Source organism: Mus caroli, unplaced genomic scaffold (assembly GCF_978045245.1).
Source record: "Mus caroli unplaced genomic scaffold, Mus_caroli_1 scaffold_13, whole genome shotgun sequence".
Lineage (NCBI taxonomy): Eukaryota > Metazoa > Chordata > Mammalia > Rodentia > Muridae > Mus > Mus caroli.
The window spans coordinates 16,272,717-16,293,183 of NW_028227268.1; the positions used below are offsets into that span (position 1 = coordinate 16,272,717).

Here is a 20,467-nt window from a genome sequence, read left to right on the forward strand (position 1 = left end):
CTATGGTTCAGAAGCAAACAAACACATACCTGTAAACTGGTCCTAACTGTTACAATTAGTTTGAGCCAAGAAGGAAAATTTCCAATCATTTTACTTAGAAATGATACAATTGTATCCCCATAATCCGGTTTGTGAAATTCTGCTTCATTTAATCCATCAATTAAAATGATGAAATCTTCATCTGGGATTTTTCTCTCTGAGATAGAAAGAAACAAATTACTTCACAATTACCAAGTGGATAGGTGAGTTCTCATTGGGTTTTTGACCACAGATCAGTCCGGGAAAAATGTATTACAATGCTCAGTGTGTATAACTTATTATAAAGACATGTACTCATTCATTTGCTGAATCACTTGGTTTTTCATCAGGTCACAGGTATATGAGCATGTGTACTAAAGGTTCAAGAATACCATATTTTCATTGTAAGAGTCTGACAGCTGGAGTTATGAGCTCTTGAATGTGGAACTTCACTATTCTCCCACACACGTAAAAGCTAAACAGACTGTTTCTATCATAGCATAAAGAAAATAACATCACATATTCTTTTGTAAATTCCTAAAGACTGAGGTAGTATAGTTCTGGAAAGAGAGGATGGAACATGGATGAACCTGGCAGGTGAGATCTCAAGATCCTAGATGATGAGACAGTCCCATCACTGGTCTCCCAGGGGGAGTCCTGTCAGAGAACCGTTGGCATTTAGTTCCCTTCTAAACTAACGGAATTAACTTATCTTTAGGTTCAGGCCAAGGGTGCTTAGTGAGATTTCAGGCCTATATTCTCTCATTAAGTGTGTATCAATTCTTAACTAATATTGAATACTTCTGGTTATCTAATGAAGAAACAGGTTTAATTTAAAGGAAAAATGAAATTAGGTTCAAAATAAAAGGTTCAGACTACTGTAAAACATTGGTTCTTTTAATTTTTAAAAGTAAAAAACAAACTATTCTATTTTGTTCTACACATGAGCTCAGTTTTTTCAAGTTTTACACTAAGAACTTAATTTCACTTTACCAATATTATAATGTCAACTCTCAAATTATGAAGAGGTGTTTGTGTATCTTTTGTCAATACTTGGGATTGTAACCAGGGCCTTTTGCATGATGGGTAAACACTCCACACTGAGCTATATCCACAGGCCAGATCTTTTTTTTTTGTATTTTGCTAAAGTTTAATCACTTTTTTTTCCAAAATTTTTATTAGGTATTTTCTTCATTTACATTTCAAATGCTATCCCAAAAGTTCCCTATACCCTCCCCCCATCCTGCTCCCCTACCCACTCACTCCCACGTCTTGGCCCTGGTGTTCCCCTGTATTGGGGCATATAAAGTTTGCAAGACCAAGGGGCCTCTCTTCCCAATGATGCAGGCCAGATAATTTTAACTTGTTACTTTCAGGTTTTTTTTTTTTTAAATAAAATGTTAGTATTAATGACTTGGTACCAAGGAAACAAAAATAGTCTTTTAGAGACTCCAAAAATTAAGGAAAATTTCAAGTTAAAAAATGAAGTAATAGAGGACTAACTTGGAATGAGGAATGGAATTATTACAGGCTTGATTTTGAGAACTCTGGCTCCCTGAAACTGAACTGTATCTTAATTTCCACAGAGAAAATAGATGTATCTGGTTGACTGCACAGCTCCTAGCTTGCTGGACGAGTTGTATGTTGCTTCAGGAGCGCTCACTAGTTTCAAAAGCACTTGTTCAGCAGGTGGTGGCCTGAGAACATTTTCACAGTGGAAACAGCCAAGTGGTAAAGTGGTTCTTCCTTCCCCAGGTGACTGCTGGAAGCGTGGCACTCTCCCTTCACACTTGACCTGGCTGATTCCTAAGCCAAGATCCTCACAGGGTCAAAAGGCTGATGACAATGCCCCTGTAGAAAAGTTTTTTGTTTTTGTTTTGTTTTTGAGAAACATTTCAAACACTTCTTAAAAATTACATTTGTGATGTTGTGTGTGTGTGTAGTCAGTTTTCTTCTACCATGTGGGTCCCCAGTGATTGAACTAAGGTTGGCAGGCTCGGAGGAAAGTGCTTTTGCCCACCGAGGAGCCATATCATTGGCCCTGGATATTGTACTGAATTAAACAATTAATTTGCTAATAAAGCTAAATTTTATTTACAGAAATTTTCAATAGAGTACATTATTTATTCCATGAATAAAACATAAATAGTTCTTCTCTCTAAAGTGGGGACTAATGTGGGCTGGGTGGTAGATTTGTCTACCATACAGAAGGTCCTGTATTTGATCTCTAGCCCTGTAAGAAAGAAAACATTTGTCCCTGTATCAGGATAATGACAGTCTTTTAAATTCCTGTGAAGTTTTCTTGCTTGAGACTTTCCTTCCATTCTTGGGAGGCGTTACCTAGGGATGCAGGCTTATAAGATGTCAACAGATAAGTTTATTAAAGACATCATTATATATTATTTTTTAAAAATAATTTAAAACAAAAATACAAAATTTCTAACGTTATAGACATTGTAAAAAATGAAAGACACTGCTAAATAATTTCTTTTTTTTTTGTCTAATGAGGTTCTCGAGTTATATACTTAAGAGAAGAGACTTTAATGCCTTCAAACTGCATTTTCAAGCTTTTACAGAATATTAAAAGAATTTTAAAAATTAAAATAGCCGGGCAGTGGTGACGCATGCCTTTAATCCCAGCACTTGGGAGGCAGAGCCAGGCAGATTTCTGAGTTCGAGGCCAGCCTGGTCTACAGAGTGAGTTCCAGGACAGCCAGGGCTACACAGAGAAACCCTGTCTTGAAAAACAAAAACACAAACAAACAAACAAACCAACCAAAAAATTTAAAATAAAGGACAAACAAAATATTGATATTTCATATTCTGCCATTTAAATGTATGAACATTTAAAATGCAGATACTATTTATTTTTTGATCGTGAGTTTAGTCTTTAATGGCTGAGCCATTTCTCTAGTCTGCAAGTACTATTTATTATCAGAGTTATTTCATAGACAAATGTTAGCTCTTTCTGGCCTCCTTTTCCTCTTTTCCTTCCCTTTCTTTCTCTGTCCTTTTCTGTCCCCTCTTTCTCTGCCTCTACTCTCTCCTCAACGTCCCCTTCTCATGCTCCAAATAAACTTCATTTTACATCAGAAAAAAATTTTAATTAAAAAATAAATATATTAACTTCTATATACTTTAAAAATCTGTATCTATGACCACTCAAATTCTAGATAGTTTCATTTTCTTATTTTGTCATGGACTAACTGAAGACTTTTAAATTATGAGTCACTGCTCTAGCTAAGATGTCACTGGAAAGTTTCCCAGGCTTTTAATCTTGCTTTAACCCCTGTAAATAACATCCCCTGGTGTTCCTCATTGCCTTTGCTTACATATACCCTTAGTAAATCTTTGGAGTCTTCCCTAGTAGTCCCTTCTAAGACTGTACATAGGTGCTGGGGATAAGTAATGATTACAGACACTGAATGAGAAGAGGAAACAGTGAGAGCTGAAATCCCAACGGCATCTTAGTGTGCTTCTGAGTACAGCACACAGGAGTCGCTAACAGACCCACAGCCACTGTCTGTCTGTCCCTCAGAATCACCTCCCTTCTGCTGTGATGCTCCTGTTCTCTCACTTCATATTGGTGGCTGAAGCAAATGCCCACTGGGAAGCTTTTGGAATCTTTAAAAATTTTGGAAAATACTGTCTATATTTTTTTAAAGGAGAAGTGCGTTATTAACAATCTAATTCCTGACTACGAATTGAAAGGTATTTTCTGTAAAACTCCCCTGGGAGGAAAACTCTAGCTACCTGAGGATATGTATATATGATTTTAAAAAAAGGCTATTTCAACTATATACTCTGATAAGTTTTGGTAAATATATATAATCATGCAACTAAAAACCTGATCAAATTGAAAAACATTTCTGTCATTCAAGAAAATTCCCTTAGGTATCCTTCCTGTCAGTGCTCAAAGGGCAGCCAGCCAGTGTTTAAATTCCATCACCACAGCCTACATGTATTTGTTTCTTTTTATTACTAAGAAGAATTCCATTGAACAAGTTTACAATCCGTTTATTCATTACATTGATGGACATCTGGGTTTATGTACTTATTAGGATAATTATATGGACGAGCCTTTGTTAACATGATAAATTATATAGATTAACTTCCAAATGTTAAGCTAACACTGTAATCCTGACCAAGTAGAAACTAACTTCGTTATTAGCTTTTTTCTTCTTCAACGATTTTGTTATGATAGCCATGAGGAATAATGGTGTATAATCTACTTTTTTTAAAATTTTTTATTAGGTATTTATTTCATTTACATTTCCAATGCTATCCCAAAAGTCCCCCACCTGCTCCCCCACCCACTCCCCCACCCACCCACTCTTACTTCGTGGCCCTGGCATTCCCCTGTACTGAGGCATATAAAGTTTGCACGACCAATGGGCCTCTCTTTCCACTGATGGCCGACTAGGCCATCTTCTGATACATATGCAGCTAGAGACACGAGTTTTTAGTTTTTAAAAGATCCATATGTTTGACATTTTGATGTCCATCAGTGTTATGCTTGCCTGACAAAATAAATCATGAAATGTCCTTTTCTGTTTTTTTTAACATATGTTAAGCAATATGTATGTTTTAAGAATAACCTGTCTACTTTAGTCAGTTTGTTAAATTTAATTGTGATAAAGTCGTTTATAATGGTTTGTTTTTAAAAATATTTTTATGAACTGTAGTACCAGCTCTTGATTTATGATGCTGTTAATTCATGTTTTTCTCCCATATTTTTTGAACAGTCTTGCTGAGGCTTGATTATCCAATTTCACATCAACTTTCTACTTCAATCATTTCTGTTTGAAGATCACTTCCTTATCTATACTAATTAAGTTTATTTTCCTAGTTTAAGAAAGAAACTCACACAAGTTATTTTATATTATTCATTTTGACATACTAAACATTCTTTGTATGACCTGCTCTTTGACCTATAGGTTATTTAGAAGAGGCTCACCTATACATATTTAAGTATTGTTAGTGACTTCTGTTGTAAGTCCACTGTTTTGGGCAACACTGCTGCAGTATTTACCTTCTCGGGGTGCATGCCCACGGTGTGCAGTGGACGACTCAGCATTGTGCTCTGGGTGCTGTGGCTTTTTTTTTTTCTTTTTGAGAGACAATGCTCTCTTACTGGTCAGGATACTGTCTAGTGAGCCCTGGTGACTTACCTGTTTCCTTCTCCCAAACAGTGGGATTACAAGTGTGTGCCTTTATTTCTATTTTGTTTTTATAAAGGCACCGAGTATCAAACTTGGGTCCTTGCACATTACAGACTAAGATAGCTCCCTAGACTGATTTTTAACTTTGATTTTTGTTGTTTTAGAGGCAGGACCTCACTATGTACACTTGTCTTGAACTCACAGTCTTCTCACCTCAGCATCCTAATTGCCGGGAGTTTTGGCATGCACTACCATTCTCAGATAACTTTTAGAAAATTTTGAGACTTGTTCTATAGCTCAGAATATAGTTTATGTTTTCTTAAAGAAAAAATATATATTTTGTATTTATTAAGTAATGTTCTATAAGTATCAGCCAGAGCAAGTTGGTTGATAACATCATTCAAATCTGTATCTGTAATGTTTTCCTCTACTTGTTTCAATAGTTACTGAGAAGCATTTAAATACCTGTCTCTAACTGGGTTTTGCTTATTAATCTCTTTGATCATATTTTGATTCATGATTCTGAATCCCTGATTCTAGGTACATAATTTGGATTACTTTATCTCCTGATGAACTGGCTTTCATGTCTACTAATTGCCCTTACTAATATTGCTTGTTTAAAAGTCTATTCTGCCATTAACAAACTACTCTAGATTTCTTATGGTTTATATTTTACCCACTATTTAATTCTCTATTCTTTCATTTTCAGTTGTGTGATATCTGAGTAACTCTTTGAAGACAGCAGCATATGGATCAGATTTCGTTCTTTATTCAGTCTGACAGTTTCTGCATTTTGATTTTCTTACTCCATTTATATTTTACAACTAACTCCTTAATATGATTTTAATCTTTTCTATTATTTTCTTTTTTATCTTTTGGGTTGATTAAACAATTTTTAAAACAGATTTATTTATTTACTTATTATATATAAGTACACTGCAGCTGTCTTCAGACACACCAGAAGAGGGCATTAGATCCCATTCCAGATGGTTGTGAGCCACCATGTGGTTGCTGGGATTTGAACTCAGGACCTCTGGAAGAGCAATCAGTGCCCTTAACCACCGAGCCATCTCTCCAGCGCCCTGATTAAACAATTTTTAACGATTGTAAATTGTTTTTCCATCTGGTGCTTATAGCTTTAAGAGTGAGTAGAAACCTCCAGAACATAATTAAACAACTGAACTTACTCAGAGTTTGTTAATAGGGATATCTACAGGGATAGAGAAATGAATAGATCTATCTTACAGTAAAATGAGCTATTATGGTTGAGAATTTGGTACAGACTCAGCAAGCATCTGTATATTCCCTTTGAATACCTACAGGGCACAGCTCTTTGTATCACTGCCCTTTTAAAATACCCATGCATCATGGGGCTGTGGCGCACTCCTTTAATCTAGCACTAGGGCGCCAGAGGCAGGTGGATCTCTGTGAGTCTGAGACCAGCCTGGTCTACATTGTGAGCTCTAGGACAGCCAGAGCTACATAGAGAGATCCTGTCTCAAAAAAACCAAACCAAACCAAACACATCCATAAGAGCAGTTTTCCCTTTTATGCCTCTATTCAAAATGTATTTCCTGAAATAGCTATCATGTTCAAGGTCAAAAGGTAAGTATGAATGAGAAAAGATGAACACAAGTTTTGAAATTTAATTGTACACAATTTGGCCAAAGAGAAACAGCTAATAACTTGAGCAAAAACAACTACTACTTGTACAGCACAAATTTATCTGGCATACTGTAAGTGCTCATTAAATGTTCACATTAAATTTTAAGATTATATATATATATATATATGTTATATATATATGCACACTAATATGTTGAGAAGCATAACTGAGATACTTATCTTTATTACTCTGTTTGGCTTCCAGTGCTGACAAAAACATTTTTACAAGTGGAGACAGACAGGTATGGTGGTTTAGTGGGTAAAGGGACCAGCTTCCACACCTGATGACCCACACAGTAGGGCGACAGAACTGATTCTCACAAGCTATCTTTTGGTCACCACATATAAGCTGTGGTATGAGTGCTCCCACACAAAATAAATAAGCAAAATGTAACAACAATAACAACAACAACAACAACAGCAGCAGCAGCAGCAGCAGCATAGAGGAGGGTGAAGAGACGGCTCAGTGGGTAAGAGTGCTATGCAAAAGCTGGACTCCCAAGCACACATGTAAAAAGCTGAGTATGGCAGCACATGCCAGAAACCCCAGTGCTGGGGGTGGGAGGAGAGACTGGAAGATTCAGGAGCTCAATGGTCAGTCAGTGAGAGACCCTGCGTTAAGACAATTAATGAAGAGAGCTACAGAGGAAGCCACCAGCCTCTTCCTCTGGCCTCTCTACATGTGGATGTGTACATTCACATATAGCTGTATCATGGATGCAATGCTCCACACCAACCTGCCTCCTCACACTAAAAGTAAAAAATTTAAAAGGTGAAAAAATGTGGAGAGAGGATTAAGGAGATGACTGTGCTTAGGCTTCAGTGAATACCAGGGCTGGAAAGAAAAAGGTAAGGCATGAGCACAAGAGGGAGACAGAGCCCACTGATTCCATGTTCACTAAAAACCACTAGCTTTCCTGATACAATTTATGTACCACACAATGTCCATGTGCCTTTTTACATACCTTCCAAGTGAACAGTACACTGAGTGAGGTATGCAGCCATGAGTGGCATAATAAACGTACTGCAGATATTTTTTAACTATAGAGTTTCTAGCTCTAGAAACTCTGAAACAGTGAGACGGAGTAGCAACTTTATTGATTAATTCTATTTCCACAGAAAGGGTTAGAAGCTCTACTACCTTTATTATAAGAAAACTAAAATCATCTGGAAATCAAAATAAGAACCTTTGCAAAGGAAGGATCAGTTTCTACAGGGATTTGTTATTTTGAAATAGGGTCCTGTTACATTGCCTAGGTTTGTTTTTACTTCCTGGATTCAAGCAGTCCACCTACCCTAGCCTCTTCCAAATGCTGGGACTACATATGTGCATTATCACACTCTACCCAAGAAAAGTCTTCTGTATGCTGTACTCTGTAGACATCAGCTATAGAACATTTAGTTCTGACAATGTAATAAACAATCATTTCTATATCACAACCCAAGTGACCACGGTTCCTTTCAACCTTATTTATACCTTTGTGGAGGTTCTCCAAGGGCTCTAGGACTCCTCTCCGGAAGGAGGCCATGGGGTCTTGAACACAGGACCGGAGGCTTAGCATGCTCTGCAGGTGAGGCTCCCGAAGAAGCTGTTCCCGGTAAGCTGTCAGCTGAGGTGAGCGGCAGAGCAGGGCAGCAACATTGTGGACGAATTCTGGTACCAGGCAGGTGTAGGCATTATCTGCCTGGCAATAGTGATAGGCAACCACCTATGTAAAGATGAGATTGCAAACAGGCTTATTAGCAGCTATGGTTACATATGACCATACCCTAACACTGTCTTTGGTTTCTCCATTTTCTCAAATAAAAATAAAAGCCACTAATGCAACTGCATAATTTATGCACAGTCAAAAATTAGACATAATATATGCATATATTCTAACAACCTAAAATTAAAGTTTATAAATAAAATGGGCTACGCCTTCTGAATCGTATGAGATAAGAAGCGAGACTGAGAAGGAAGAGGTACATTAATATTGCTAACATTTATTCCACACAGTAGTATAGAAAGGTATACTCTTGTAACAAAGCATTAGAAATAAAACAGTGAGGAAAAACATGGTAGTCTCAAGAGATACACATGCTCACATCACTTTATGGTACAGTCCTGTTCTTTAAAAGATGAGCCTATAAAATAAAATAACTTAGATCTAAAAATTATCAGTGAATAGTTTCTGAAAATTCAAACAAAGGAAAAGTACCAAAATTAGAAAAAAGAAAGAAGGAAAAAGGTGAGATTTTTGCTAAATGTGGGTCTTAAATTCTAAGAGTTTAAGAGTATTAATAACATTCAGGTTCTGGGCTGTCTATCTGTCTGTCTGTTTTAAGCTGTCTGTTAGAGTTGCACAGAATTTACTCCATATCTTCTGTTATGGTTGTTCTTTTTGCCTCAAGTGCAAGTGCAAAAAAGAGCCTCCTTCCTTTTGATAGGGTTGCACTAATGTAGCCGAGGCTGGCCTGGAACTCCTGATCTTCCTGCCTCCACCTCCACCTCTACCTCCTCACCCTTAGCACAGAGAGTGACTTTAATATAGATCACTCTTCTGGCTCATTACTGCCAAGAAAAGAGATGGCATACAGTAGAAAACATGGCATCAATAGGAGAGATTCAAGCTTGATTTATGGAAAGAGTCTGACAAGGCGCTTAGCACACAGTAAGAGGGTAATGGCATTAGCTGATTTTGCCCCCTTCATCATGGCCACCACCATGACCACACTCATCTTCAGAAGTACCACCATCACTGTGCTGTATGCTCATTTAGCAACTAACTTTGTGCCTATAGGTAGCTCAGACATCCCAATAGCACTCATGCACGTACTGGGAATGCTGTTCTTTAGTTCCCTCTTGGACAAGTTTACAACAGAGGTGTTCTATTCTGAAAAAACAAAAAACAAACCTCCTAATCTGTAGGTGTGGTAGTCTCTTTAATACATCCTGTAAATGTCAACTCTTTTAAACAGTTAAAAATCTTTCTCATTAAACATAAAGGAAATCAAATAATATCGGATGTTATTGTATATTTAAAGCTAACTACAGGAATTGCTTATGAGTGAAACAAAGAAGTCTGAACTCCAGAGGAGGACTAGAAACCAGAGGTTGCGTTTGGAGCTCCATCCTTTTCTTTAGGTGATTAGTCCCTGCTTTATTATCTATGTTAAAGACAGTGTTCCCTAGGGGGAAACCTCGTCCTCTCAGCCAACTGTGCAGCCAGTGGTTATTGTCTTCACAGACACAGATCTTTGAATCAACATGTAGGCTCACCATACTTTGCTTCAATTGGTTCCAGATGTGGAGGCAATGTACAGCTCACCGAGCCTTGTATAACTTGCTTTTTATGTAATGTAGTGAGGTATTATTTTACAGATAAAGATTATAAAACTTACAAGAAGGGTTCTTTTACTGATTTTGTTAAAAATCATTATGTGTACTTGGAGATGTTTCCAGTACTGGGAATGGAGCCCAGGCACTTACATTTACTGCCAAGCACTCTGTCACTGAACTACACTGAAGCCTTCAGATGTGGACTTGGATTAATGAGGTTTCATTTAACAAAATACAGTGTACAGTTATATATTCTAAAGCTGCTCCTCTTTTAATTTTAGTATTTGGCATTCCAAATATAAAGTCTTGATTTCTTTGAAGAATTCAGGTAGAAAACCCACTCAATATCTTCAGATTTGCAAGATGATTCAAAATAGGTTATTAACTGCACATTTCAAAGTAGATACGTGGTATGTATAAGTAAATAAATTCCATGAAAACTATGTTAGGCACTGAGCTATCTTAGTCAGATAAAATGACAGCACCCATGTCTAAAAGGCTGTGTGTCAGTAAAATCAGTGCTGGGAAGGTGTAGACAGACAGACCTCTGCCAGCTAGCATAGTTTTCATGAGCTACAGTTTCAGTGAGACCCTGTATCAAAATGCCTGATGCTTGTGGGGGCCAGAAGAAGGCAGCAGATCACCTGGAACTGGAGTTACAGACACTTGTTAACTGCAATATGGGTGCTAGGAATTGAACCTAGGTCCTTTGAAAAAACAGCAAGTGCTCTTAAGCACTGAGTCATCTCTCCAGCCTCCTAAATTGTCTTTTGATACTACCTAAATATTTCCTATCTATAAAAACAGGGAGCAAGCCTAAATGTATGTACCTTTCCTGAGTCTCTCATGTCACTGGGAAAAAGGTACATTTATACAGCACTTTACAGCTTTGAGGAAGTTGTTATACTCATTATAGTTATAGCTCAGAAATGGCTCAGAATCCGTCTACCTTAATAAACCAACAGGCACAACCCTTTCCATGCATGGACTCTTTTGTCTCAAGATCTCTTGTCTTAATCTCATTTTTAGCTCTCTCTTTCTCTCTTTCTTTCTCTCTTTCTCTCTTTCTTTCTCTCTTTCTCTCTTTCTCTCTTTCTCTCTCTCTTTCTCTCTTTCTCTCTTTCTCTCTTTCTCTCTTTCTCTCTTTCTCTCTTTCTCTCTTTCTTTCTTTCTTTCTTTCTTTCTTTCTTTCTTTCTTTCTTTCTCTTCCTTCCTTCCTTCCTTCCTTCCTTCCTTCTTTAGATATTGTATTTACATTTCAAATGTTATCCCTTTCCTAGTTTCCCCTCTGAAAATCCCCTATCCCCTACCCCCTCTGCCTGCTCCCCAACCCACCCACTCCAACTCCTGTTCCTTGCATTCCCCTATACTGGGGCATAGAGCCTTCACAGGACCAAGGGCCTCTCCTCCCATTGATGACCGACTAGGCCATCCTCTGCTACATATATAGCAAGAGCCACAAGTTCCATAATGTGTTTTCTTTGATTGGTGGTATAGTTCCAAGGAGCTCTGGGGGGTACTGGTTAGTTCATATTGATGTTTCTCCTATGGGGCTTCAGACCCCTTCTGCTCCCTGGGTATTTCTCTGGCTCCTTCATTGGGGACCTTGTGCTCTGTCCAATGGATGACTGTGAGCATCCACTTCTGTATTTGCCAGGCACTGGCAGAGGAGACAGCTATATCAGGCTCCTGTCAACAGGCTCTTGTTGGCATCTGCCTAGTGTCTGGGTTTGGTGGTTGTTTATGGGATAGATCCCCCAGTTGGGCAGTCTCTGGATGGTCGTTCCTTCAGGCTCTTCTCTGAACTTTGTCTCTGTAACTCCTTCCATGTGTATTTTGTTCCCCATTCTAAGAAGGAACAAAGTATCCACACTTTGGTCTTCCTTCTTCTTGAATTTTATGTGTTTTGCAAATTGTATTTTGGGTATTCTAAGTTTCTGGGCTAATATCCACTTATCAGTGATTGCATATCATGTGTGTTCTTTTGTGATTGGGTTACCTCACTTAGGATGATATCCTCCAGATCCATCCATTTGCCTAAGAATTTCATAAATTCATTATTTTTAATAGCTGAGTAGTACTCCATTGTGTAGCTGTGTCTTTCTTACATGATTTTTTTCACCCCAAGTTTTACTTATGTTAACTATCTAAAATTTATATTGGAATAATTCTAAACAAAATATATTGAAGTGACTAGAATTACATTATTTATTTGAAGGAAGACAATAAGTAAATGTTATGTTCCTCCTTCAAGAGAAGAACAAAAGGAGAGGCTGGAAGGCCACATATACTTAAGGATGGAGGTCAGTATAGTGTTTTGATTGGGGACTGGTAAAATGTTGTAGTAAAGGTGGCTGCTGCCAAGCCTGAGGACCTGAGTTCAATGCCTGGGACTCACAATTCCCATATATTACTTTCTGACCTAGATACTTGAGCATACATATAGTAAATTTAATACAGTATTAAAAAGATTTTGATTGGGTTAGAGAAGATTTCAGTGGCAGAATGCTTACTAAGTGTGCATGATACTCTGATTTCCAACTTTAGTACTGTCAAAGTGTGTGTGTGTGTGTGTGTGTGTGTGTGTGTGTGAGAGAGAGAGAGAGAGAGAGAGAGAGAGAGAGAGAGAGAGAGAGAGAGAGAGACCCTTATCAAAGAATTGAGTGGAGTAAACCTTCCAGGCTTGTGTTAAAAGTATCAGGCCCTCATGTACCATAGAACATTTTTCTATTTCAAATGAACACCTATGAAAGAATTAAGCTAATCTCATATTAAGAAAGGACAGTTTTGAGTATCTGGAATTCATCTGGACAGAAAAATCTAGCTTACATAACAACTGACATTTGTATCTTTTAAATTCTAGAGTGATATTAGCTCTTCTTTTCGGTCAGCTCTCATACTCTTAAGCCCACCCAACACTCAATACTCTGGATTTATTTATTAGTTTATCTTTCAACTATTAAGTCAGCTAAGAAAACAAACAAGCAAACCTGGAAATCACTATGCAGATGGCACTGGCCTTATGGTGATGATCCTCCTTTATCAGTCTCCTGAATGGTGAGATTAAAGTGTGGATCACTGGGGTAAGAGAGATGTTTAGCGGTTAAGAGCACTGGCTGCTCTTCCCAAGGACCTGAATTTAATTCCCAGCATGCATATGGCTACTCAGAGCTGTCTATGGCACTGGTTCCTAAAATTCCCTCTTCTGGTCTCCTTACACAACAGCAGACCATGTGGTGCACAAACATGCAAGCAAAACGCCCATCACGTAAAGTAAAATGTGAGCTACCACCACACAAGCTACTTTAGTATTTCTAGAAATCTGAAGGCTCATTGTAAATAACTACTTTATCTTCCTTTATTCTTGTCTCTTAACTCTGATTTTAATCTTCACTTTGGGACTGGAGGCTAACAATAGTTCCCAGGCTTGGGTTGTTTCAGTAATTTTCCAGTTTCAAGCCCTACCTTCTCTTCCTCCTTTTTTTTAAAGCAACACGACTTTTACTTTTTAACTTGAACTCATTTTAGACTTACAGAAATGTTGCAAAAGTAGTACACAGAGTTTCCATTTATTCCTCACCCAGCCTCCTTTGTTAGTATTTTATATAATCATAATTATAAAAGCCAGGAAATTAGCATAAAATAATTTTACCTAAAAATCTAAACAACACTTAGTAATCTTATCTAATATTACTCAAATTTTAGTGTGTCCATTAGGTCTTTTCCTGCTCAAGATCCACCCAGAACCCCAGACAGTATTTAGCTATTTCTCTTTAGTCTCCTTTCATCTGTAAGAGACCTTTAGTCATTCTTCACAATGTTGGTGTTCTCAAATACTGACTGGTTATTTTGCTGAATGTCTCTGAGTTTGGGTCTGCCTGATGACCAGAGATGTCTTCTTGGGAAGAATGCCATACAAAGTTTGGTGTCCTTGATGGGTCAAGCCACAGGGTTCTCAGTGCTGGCATGTCTTGTTGTTGGTGAGGCTGTTCTGCTTTACTTAATTGAAGTTAAGACTGTGCCACTATAAACCTGCTATCTTTTGTGATTAAAAACTACCTTAGGAGAGATTATTTGGAAATAATACAAGTCCTGTTTCTCTCTGAGTATTTGTCCATTAACTTTGCTATCTACAGTGGATATCTTCTGCAGAAATAATGACTATAATGCTCGATGATTTTTCAATTTCCCTTCTTCTACATTTGTTATTTAGAACCCTACTGAACGTAGGGTTTGCATATAGTATGTTACAGTGAATTATTTTAGGATGAAAGTATAATACACACACACACACACACACACACACACTACACACACACATATATATGACTACATAAAATCATACATTCATATATATATTTTTGTGTATGTGAACATATATGTATACACACACACATGTAAACTTGGAAAAGTAAAGATATTTAATAACATTTTCAGAGTTGGGAACTGAACCCAGGGTCCTGTGAATGAAAATAAGCACTCTACCACTGACCTCCATCTCTAGCTCTCATGTGAGTCCTCCTCACTGACAAGATAAAGTTGTCATGTGGAGTTTTTTTTTTTTTTTTTCTTTTAGTAAAATAGTTTGGACTTCACTAAATTGCAACAAGAGAAGGGCTTATTTGAGTTTTAGTATAGGGAAGAGTCTGGAATTTCTTCATTCATTTAACAAATTTATGTGCAAAATGTTTGTGTTAAAAGTAGGGGATACGGTGGCTAACAGCTAAGCAATGACCCATTCAACTGAAAAAGGCTGATTACAAACTAACAAATAACAAACACTAAAGTTCATAAATATACAAAAAGGTTGTTTTCTCATACTGGTATCCCGAATGTAGAAGAAATCTGGGTCATTGTTAATTTTAGAAGATAAAGCCCCTAGAGACATGAAAACATTATTTACAGGTTACTTGCCACTTGACTTGGATCTCATTTGTCCTCAATGTTCTCTTTAAGAATACTCACACTAATACTAATTAAACTTTATGTCATTGCCTTGCATATAATTTCCCCTCTCTCTTTACCCTGCCCTTTTTGTATATATCTAACCTGTCCATATTAAGGTTCGATTTGTTTGTTACCAGATTGCCAAAATGATGGCTGCTATTGCTGACAGTTTAACAGTTGCAATATCACTTTTTTTTTTTTTTTTTTTTTTTGGTTTTTCGAGACAGGGTTTCTCTGTATAGCTCTCGCTTTCCTGGTACTCACTTTGTAGACCAGGCTGGCCTCGAACTCAGAAATTCACCTGCCTCTGCCTCCCGAGTGCTGGGATTAAAGGTGTGCACTACCACGCCCGGCTGTAATACCACTTCTAAGAACCAAGATTACTTGACATTTTCCATATGCAGGTCAAGAATGGGAAGAACAATATTGAGTTATTTCTTACCTAAAAATTATTTTTTTGGGAACCCCCCCCCAGCTTTTGTGTCTCCATGGCATATCTTAAAAGTAGTTTCCCTAATTAGTTTATTTCACATTCCATTATCTTCTTTTTGCGCGTGTGTTAGTTGCTTTTTAAAAGAACTTTGTTTACATACATTACATCCTGACCACAGTTTCCTTTACCTCCATTCTTTCCAGCCAACCCCTCCCCAAACCTCTCCTTTCCCCTAGATCCACTCCTTCTCCATGGCATAACAAAGTACAATAAGACTGGGCATAAACCCTCTTATCAAGGTTGGACTAGGTGACCCAATAGGAGGAAAAGGGTCCCAAGCAAGAAAAGAGTCAGATAGCTCCCACTCCCGCTGTTAGGGGGTTCCACAAAAACACCTAGCTATACAACCATGACGGATATGCAGAGGACATAGTTGAGACCCATACAGGGTCTTGCTTGTTGCTTCTGTCTCTGTGAGTCTCTCTAAGCCCTGCTTAGTTGATTCTGTGGGCCATGTTCTAGTGGTGTGGCCTTGACCCTTTTATAGTTTCTAGAATGCTTCCTGCCCCTCCTCTTTGAGGTTCTCCTGGTTTCACCTAGTATTTGGCTGTGTGTGAGTCTCTGTATCTGCTCCTAACATTAAAGATCATTTCATTGACTATTTTTTGGCCAGTCAAATTTGGTTCTCTGCTGGGTCCTGGCCATCCACGCAAATGATAGGTATGGGCCTCAAGTCAGACGAGTCACTGGTTGGCCACCCCCACATGTTCTGTGCCACATTACACCAGCATGTCTTGAACGCATGATGCATTGTAAGTTGAAGGTTTTGTGGCTGCACTGATGTGCCAATCCCACTATTAGGAGCCTTACAGGGCAGGAGAGATGGCTCAGTTGTTAAGAGCACTGGCTACTCTGATAGAAAATCAGGGTTCAGTTCCTAGACCCACATAGTGGCTTACCCCCTGCTACCCACCCCAGTTCCAGAGGATCCAGAATTATCTTTTTAAAGACTAAACATTGACATGATAAGAGCTGTTAGCCATATAGAAATCTTTTTGTTCTTGAAAAATTATAGTTCAGCAAAATCACTGAAAGGTGAAACTTCATTATAATTTTCTTTTTTTATTTGAGGGCATTCAAAGACTGATAGAATTTCTAAAAGAATGCTCAGCAAAGATCCTTCTTGTCACTAAAAAGCAGCAGTGGTTAAAGGCACAGGGTCCTGAGCACCTGTCCTACCTTTTACAGAATAAAGACAATGATAATATTCTCAAGAGGGGGAGCTGGCAGAAGGACTGGATGAGCTGAGGGGGACTGCAATCCCATAGAAGAACATCAGCTGGCTGGACCACCCAGTGCTCCCAGGGACTAGATCACCAGCCAAGGAGTGTAGAGGGAGGGATCCATGGCCCAGATACATATGCAGCAGAGAATAGCTATTTCTGACTTAGATGGGAGGAAAGGACCTTGGTCCTGTGGAGGTTTGATGCCCCAGTGTAGGGGGATGTTGGAGGGGTGGGGCAGGAGAGGGTTGGTGGGTGAGCACCATCATAGAGGCAAAGGGGAAGGAGGGGTAACTGGGAAGTGAGCTATCACTTAAGATGCTCTGAATCCTAGCTCTGTTATCTATTAACAGCGTAACTGGAAGAAACAGTCATGGGAATTAGCATTTTCTCATGTATGAGATAATACTGACTACCATATATGGTTAAAATAGAATGAAGGAAACAAAACAAAATCCCAAATAATTCAGAGTCCCTACACTTATTACAACTTCAATAAACGGAAGCCAATGTGTTGCTGTTCTGTTAACTGTCCTACTAATTCTACGCATTATGTACACATTCTATTCTACATATTAATTCTACCTGGAGAAAACCCACTTTTATTCTAAGTGAATTTATACATACAAGAAAGGCTCTCAATGAATCTCTGTGCCTCTCCACTGATTACATTCAGTGGAGACCACAATACTAACTGGAGATACAACTGGCAGATGCTGATTTAGCATAATTTGTTATAATCCAAATGAAAACTGTTTCTTCAGTAAACAGGACTGTTTCAAAGTTCTGACCAACTCTCCAGTGTCCTCCACTAATTAGCACAAGAAGCAGCAAGAAAACTATGAAATACCAGTTATAATTACTGATACAGAGGAACTGATACCAAGGAGTCTCAAACCAAGAGGCTCTTGATATATAAAATAAAAACAAAGCCATACTGACTTGAGATCTCATTTGAAAGTCAGATGTGCACTCACTGGTTTGGTAGGGTGAGAAGCTAGACTGCTGGCTTCTGCTCTGTGCTCCCATGGCACAAGCTTCTATGGCCAAACTGTAATGTGTCATAATTGTAATGAGGATAATACTCATGTTGTCAACCAGGAGCCATTTCTTATACAAAGGTTAGCATAAATTAAACATGCTGCATCCTCACATGAAAATGTATTTATAAGTTGCTCTTAGGATGCCAAAATTTTAAAAATATTTTTTAAGTAAATTTATTTTCCAACTTGAACAATATTTAACTCCCCCCCACCCTTCCCTTTCTCCCTCTTGCTCTGGCCCTGCTAGCTTTATAAGCAAGGGAGTAACTGCAGAAAAAGAAAGAGCTATTTGATATTAAAACTATGATAGTCACAAAAAAATTCTTTAACTGAAAGGTTACAAGATAATGTTGGTGAACTCTTAACAAAAGGGCCTGGAGATGTACAGCTGCTTGGGGGTGATGGGTTGGGTAAAGAAGTCAACTGTTTGTTCTGAACACTATTTGCTTTCCTATGTGCATATGTTATTTTGAAAATGACAGGAAATTTAAATAAAAACATTATGGACAATATGGTATAGGAGGAAGAGCTCTGAGTCAGTAATAATGTTATTGATTTTTTATACCTTGGCTTTGGCTAAACAATCTGTGGCCTTCATTTATTCACTGGAAGACTTTGCTTCTAAGTCTTGGAGGTTCTAATAAATGAGTAGAACAACAGCACCAACAACAACCCAAAAAAACTAAAAAGAGAAACTTTTATTCATGTTTTCATGAATTCCTTTACATATTTTTGTTCTCTTTGCTAAGAGTCTCCCTATCTTTTGCTTTGGTGCTAAAATGGAACTCGCAGGCCCCCAACTTGGGAATCCTATTGTACCTGTGAGGCAAGTCTTCGCATGGCTTCCTCTTGCCGCCTGCGCATTTCTGGAGTTCCTGGGCAGCTTCCACTGGTAATAGATGAATGAGCTGAAGGTGCTTGGGTGAGTGGTAGCTCTCTGTTGGCGTCCACATCTGAATTAAAAAGATGCAATGTTTAATCAGAAGATCATAAGCTCTAGACCAGTGGGTCTCAACCTTCCTAATGCTGCAACCCTTTAATATAGTTCCTCATGTTGTGGTGACCACCAGCCATAAAATTATTTTTGTTGTTACTTCATAACTGTAATTTTGCTACTGTTATTATGAATCCTAGTGAAAACACCAGTTTTGGGGCTGGCGAGATGGCTCAGTGGTGAAGAGCGCCGACTGCTCTTCCAAAGGTCCCAAGTTCAAATCCCAGCAACCACATGGTGGTTCACAATCATCCATAACGAAATCTGATGCTCTCTTCTGGAGTGTCTGAAGACAGCTACAGTGTACTTAGATATAATAAATAAATAAATCTTGGAAAAAAAAGAAAACATCAGTTTTCTGATGGTCTTGGGGCCGTGATCCCCAGGTTGAAAACCACTGCTCTATAGACTAAAGGAATATTAAATTCTATTTTGTTCTATAACCTAGCAATTCCATTTCTGACTATATAACTCAAGTTAAACAAACAAACAAACAAAAACACATGTCTAAATAGAAGCTTGCATATCCCTGTCCAGAGAAGCATGACTTAGAACAGAAAGTAAAAGCAAGTCAGATGTCCATCACTTAATGACTGGATGACGTGTGCTATCTCCATACAATGGACTGCTGTTTGATGATGGAAGAAAATGAGATGCACACAGGCTACAGCACAGATGATACCACATCAGTTCCCAACGTTTTAAGTATGTTTCTATTTATATAAAATGCTCAGATGGAGAAAACCACACTGATAGGTAAGGGAGGGGCTTTCTGGAGCAGAAAATAGGGAGTTTGAAGGAAAGCAGGGATTTACCACTGAGAGTCACATGTTTCTTTTAGTGGGGTCAATATTCTAAAATTGAATTATGGTGACTGTGATACAACCTTTGAAGGCATTAAAAAATGCATAACTAAGCATTTTACTTTGAGATTGAGCATTACCATGTCAGCAGATTTCATTATATACAAAGTATAGGTTCACACAGAACTTACAGCAATTGTCCTGCTTCAGCTCCCTGTGTCCTGGGATTACAGGCATGAAATATAATGCTCACATTATATTTATTTGTATGTTGATTTATTTACTCATTTATTTGAGGCTAATTACTACTTTGTTGCTCAGATTGGTCTCAATTCTTTCCTGATCTTTCTGTTCTGCCTCCTGAGTGCTGGGATTACAGATGTACACCAAACCCAGCTCAGAACTGAGCATTTTAGGTGGGTATAATAAGATTAAAAAAAAAAAAGGAAAAGAATCAGTTTTAAAATTTTTCACTGTTTCCTGCTAGTGGCAGGACCTATCTTTGGATTGAACACAACTCCCCCCATCCCAATGAGTTCTGACTTACAGAACTGTAATATACAAGGGCTGTTTCAAACATGGCAATGTGTTTATGCTGCCACCAAAAATGTACATGGAGGTCAAGCTTCAAGTGGTACAATAAAGTTTTAGAAATGTAAAATGCATTCATTACCTATTAGAAATGATAGAATCAAACAGGTAAGAAAGAATTTTAAAAACAGGCACACACACACACACACACACACACACACACACACACAAACACACACACACACAAAAGCAAAAACCTAAAGTTA

At 38.1% G+C, this 20,467-nt stretch overlaps 1 protein-coding gene across 9 annotated transcripts in view; it reads right to left on the reverse strand.

The window, feature by feature from the left end:
* Tanc2 (tetratricopeptide repeat, ankyrin repeat and coiled-coil containing 2) overlaps positions 1-20,467 on the reverse strand; it is a 335,376-nt gene that overhangs the window by 72,806 nt on the left and 242,103 nt on the right. For all 9 annotated transcript variants that reach the window (XM_029484221.2, XM_029484218.2, XM_029484223.2 and 6 more), the window contains 3 exons: positions 18,693-18,826; positions 8,323-8,554; positions 30-196 (listed from right to left, as the gene is read on the reverse strand). In XM_029484221.2, coding sequence (XP_029340081.1) covers positions 30-196; positions 8,323-8,554; positions 18,693-18,826 — 533 coding nt within the window. The remainder of the gene's footprint in view (positions 1-29; positions 197-8,322; positions 8,555-18,692; positions 18,827-20,467) is intronic.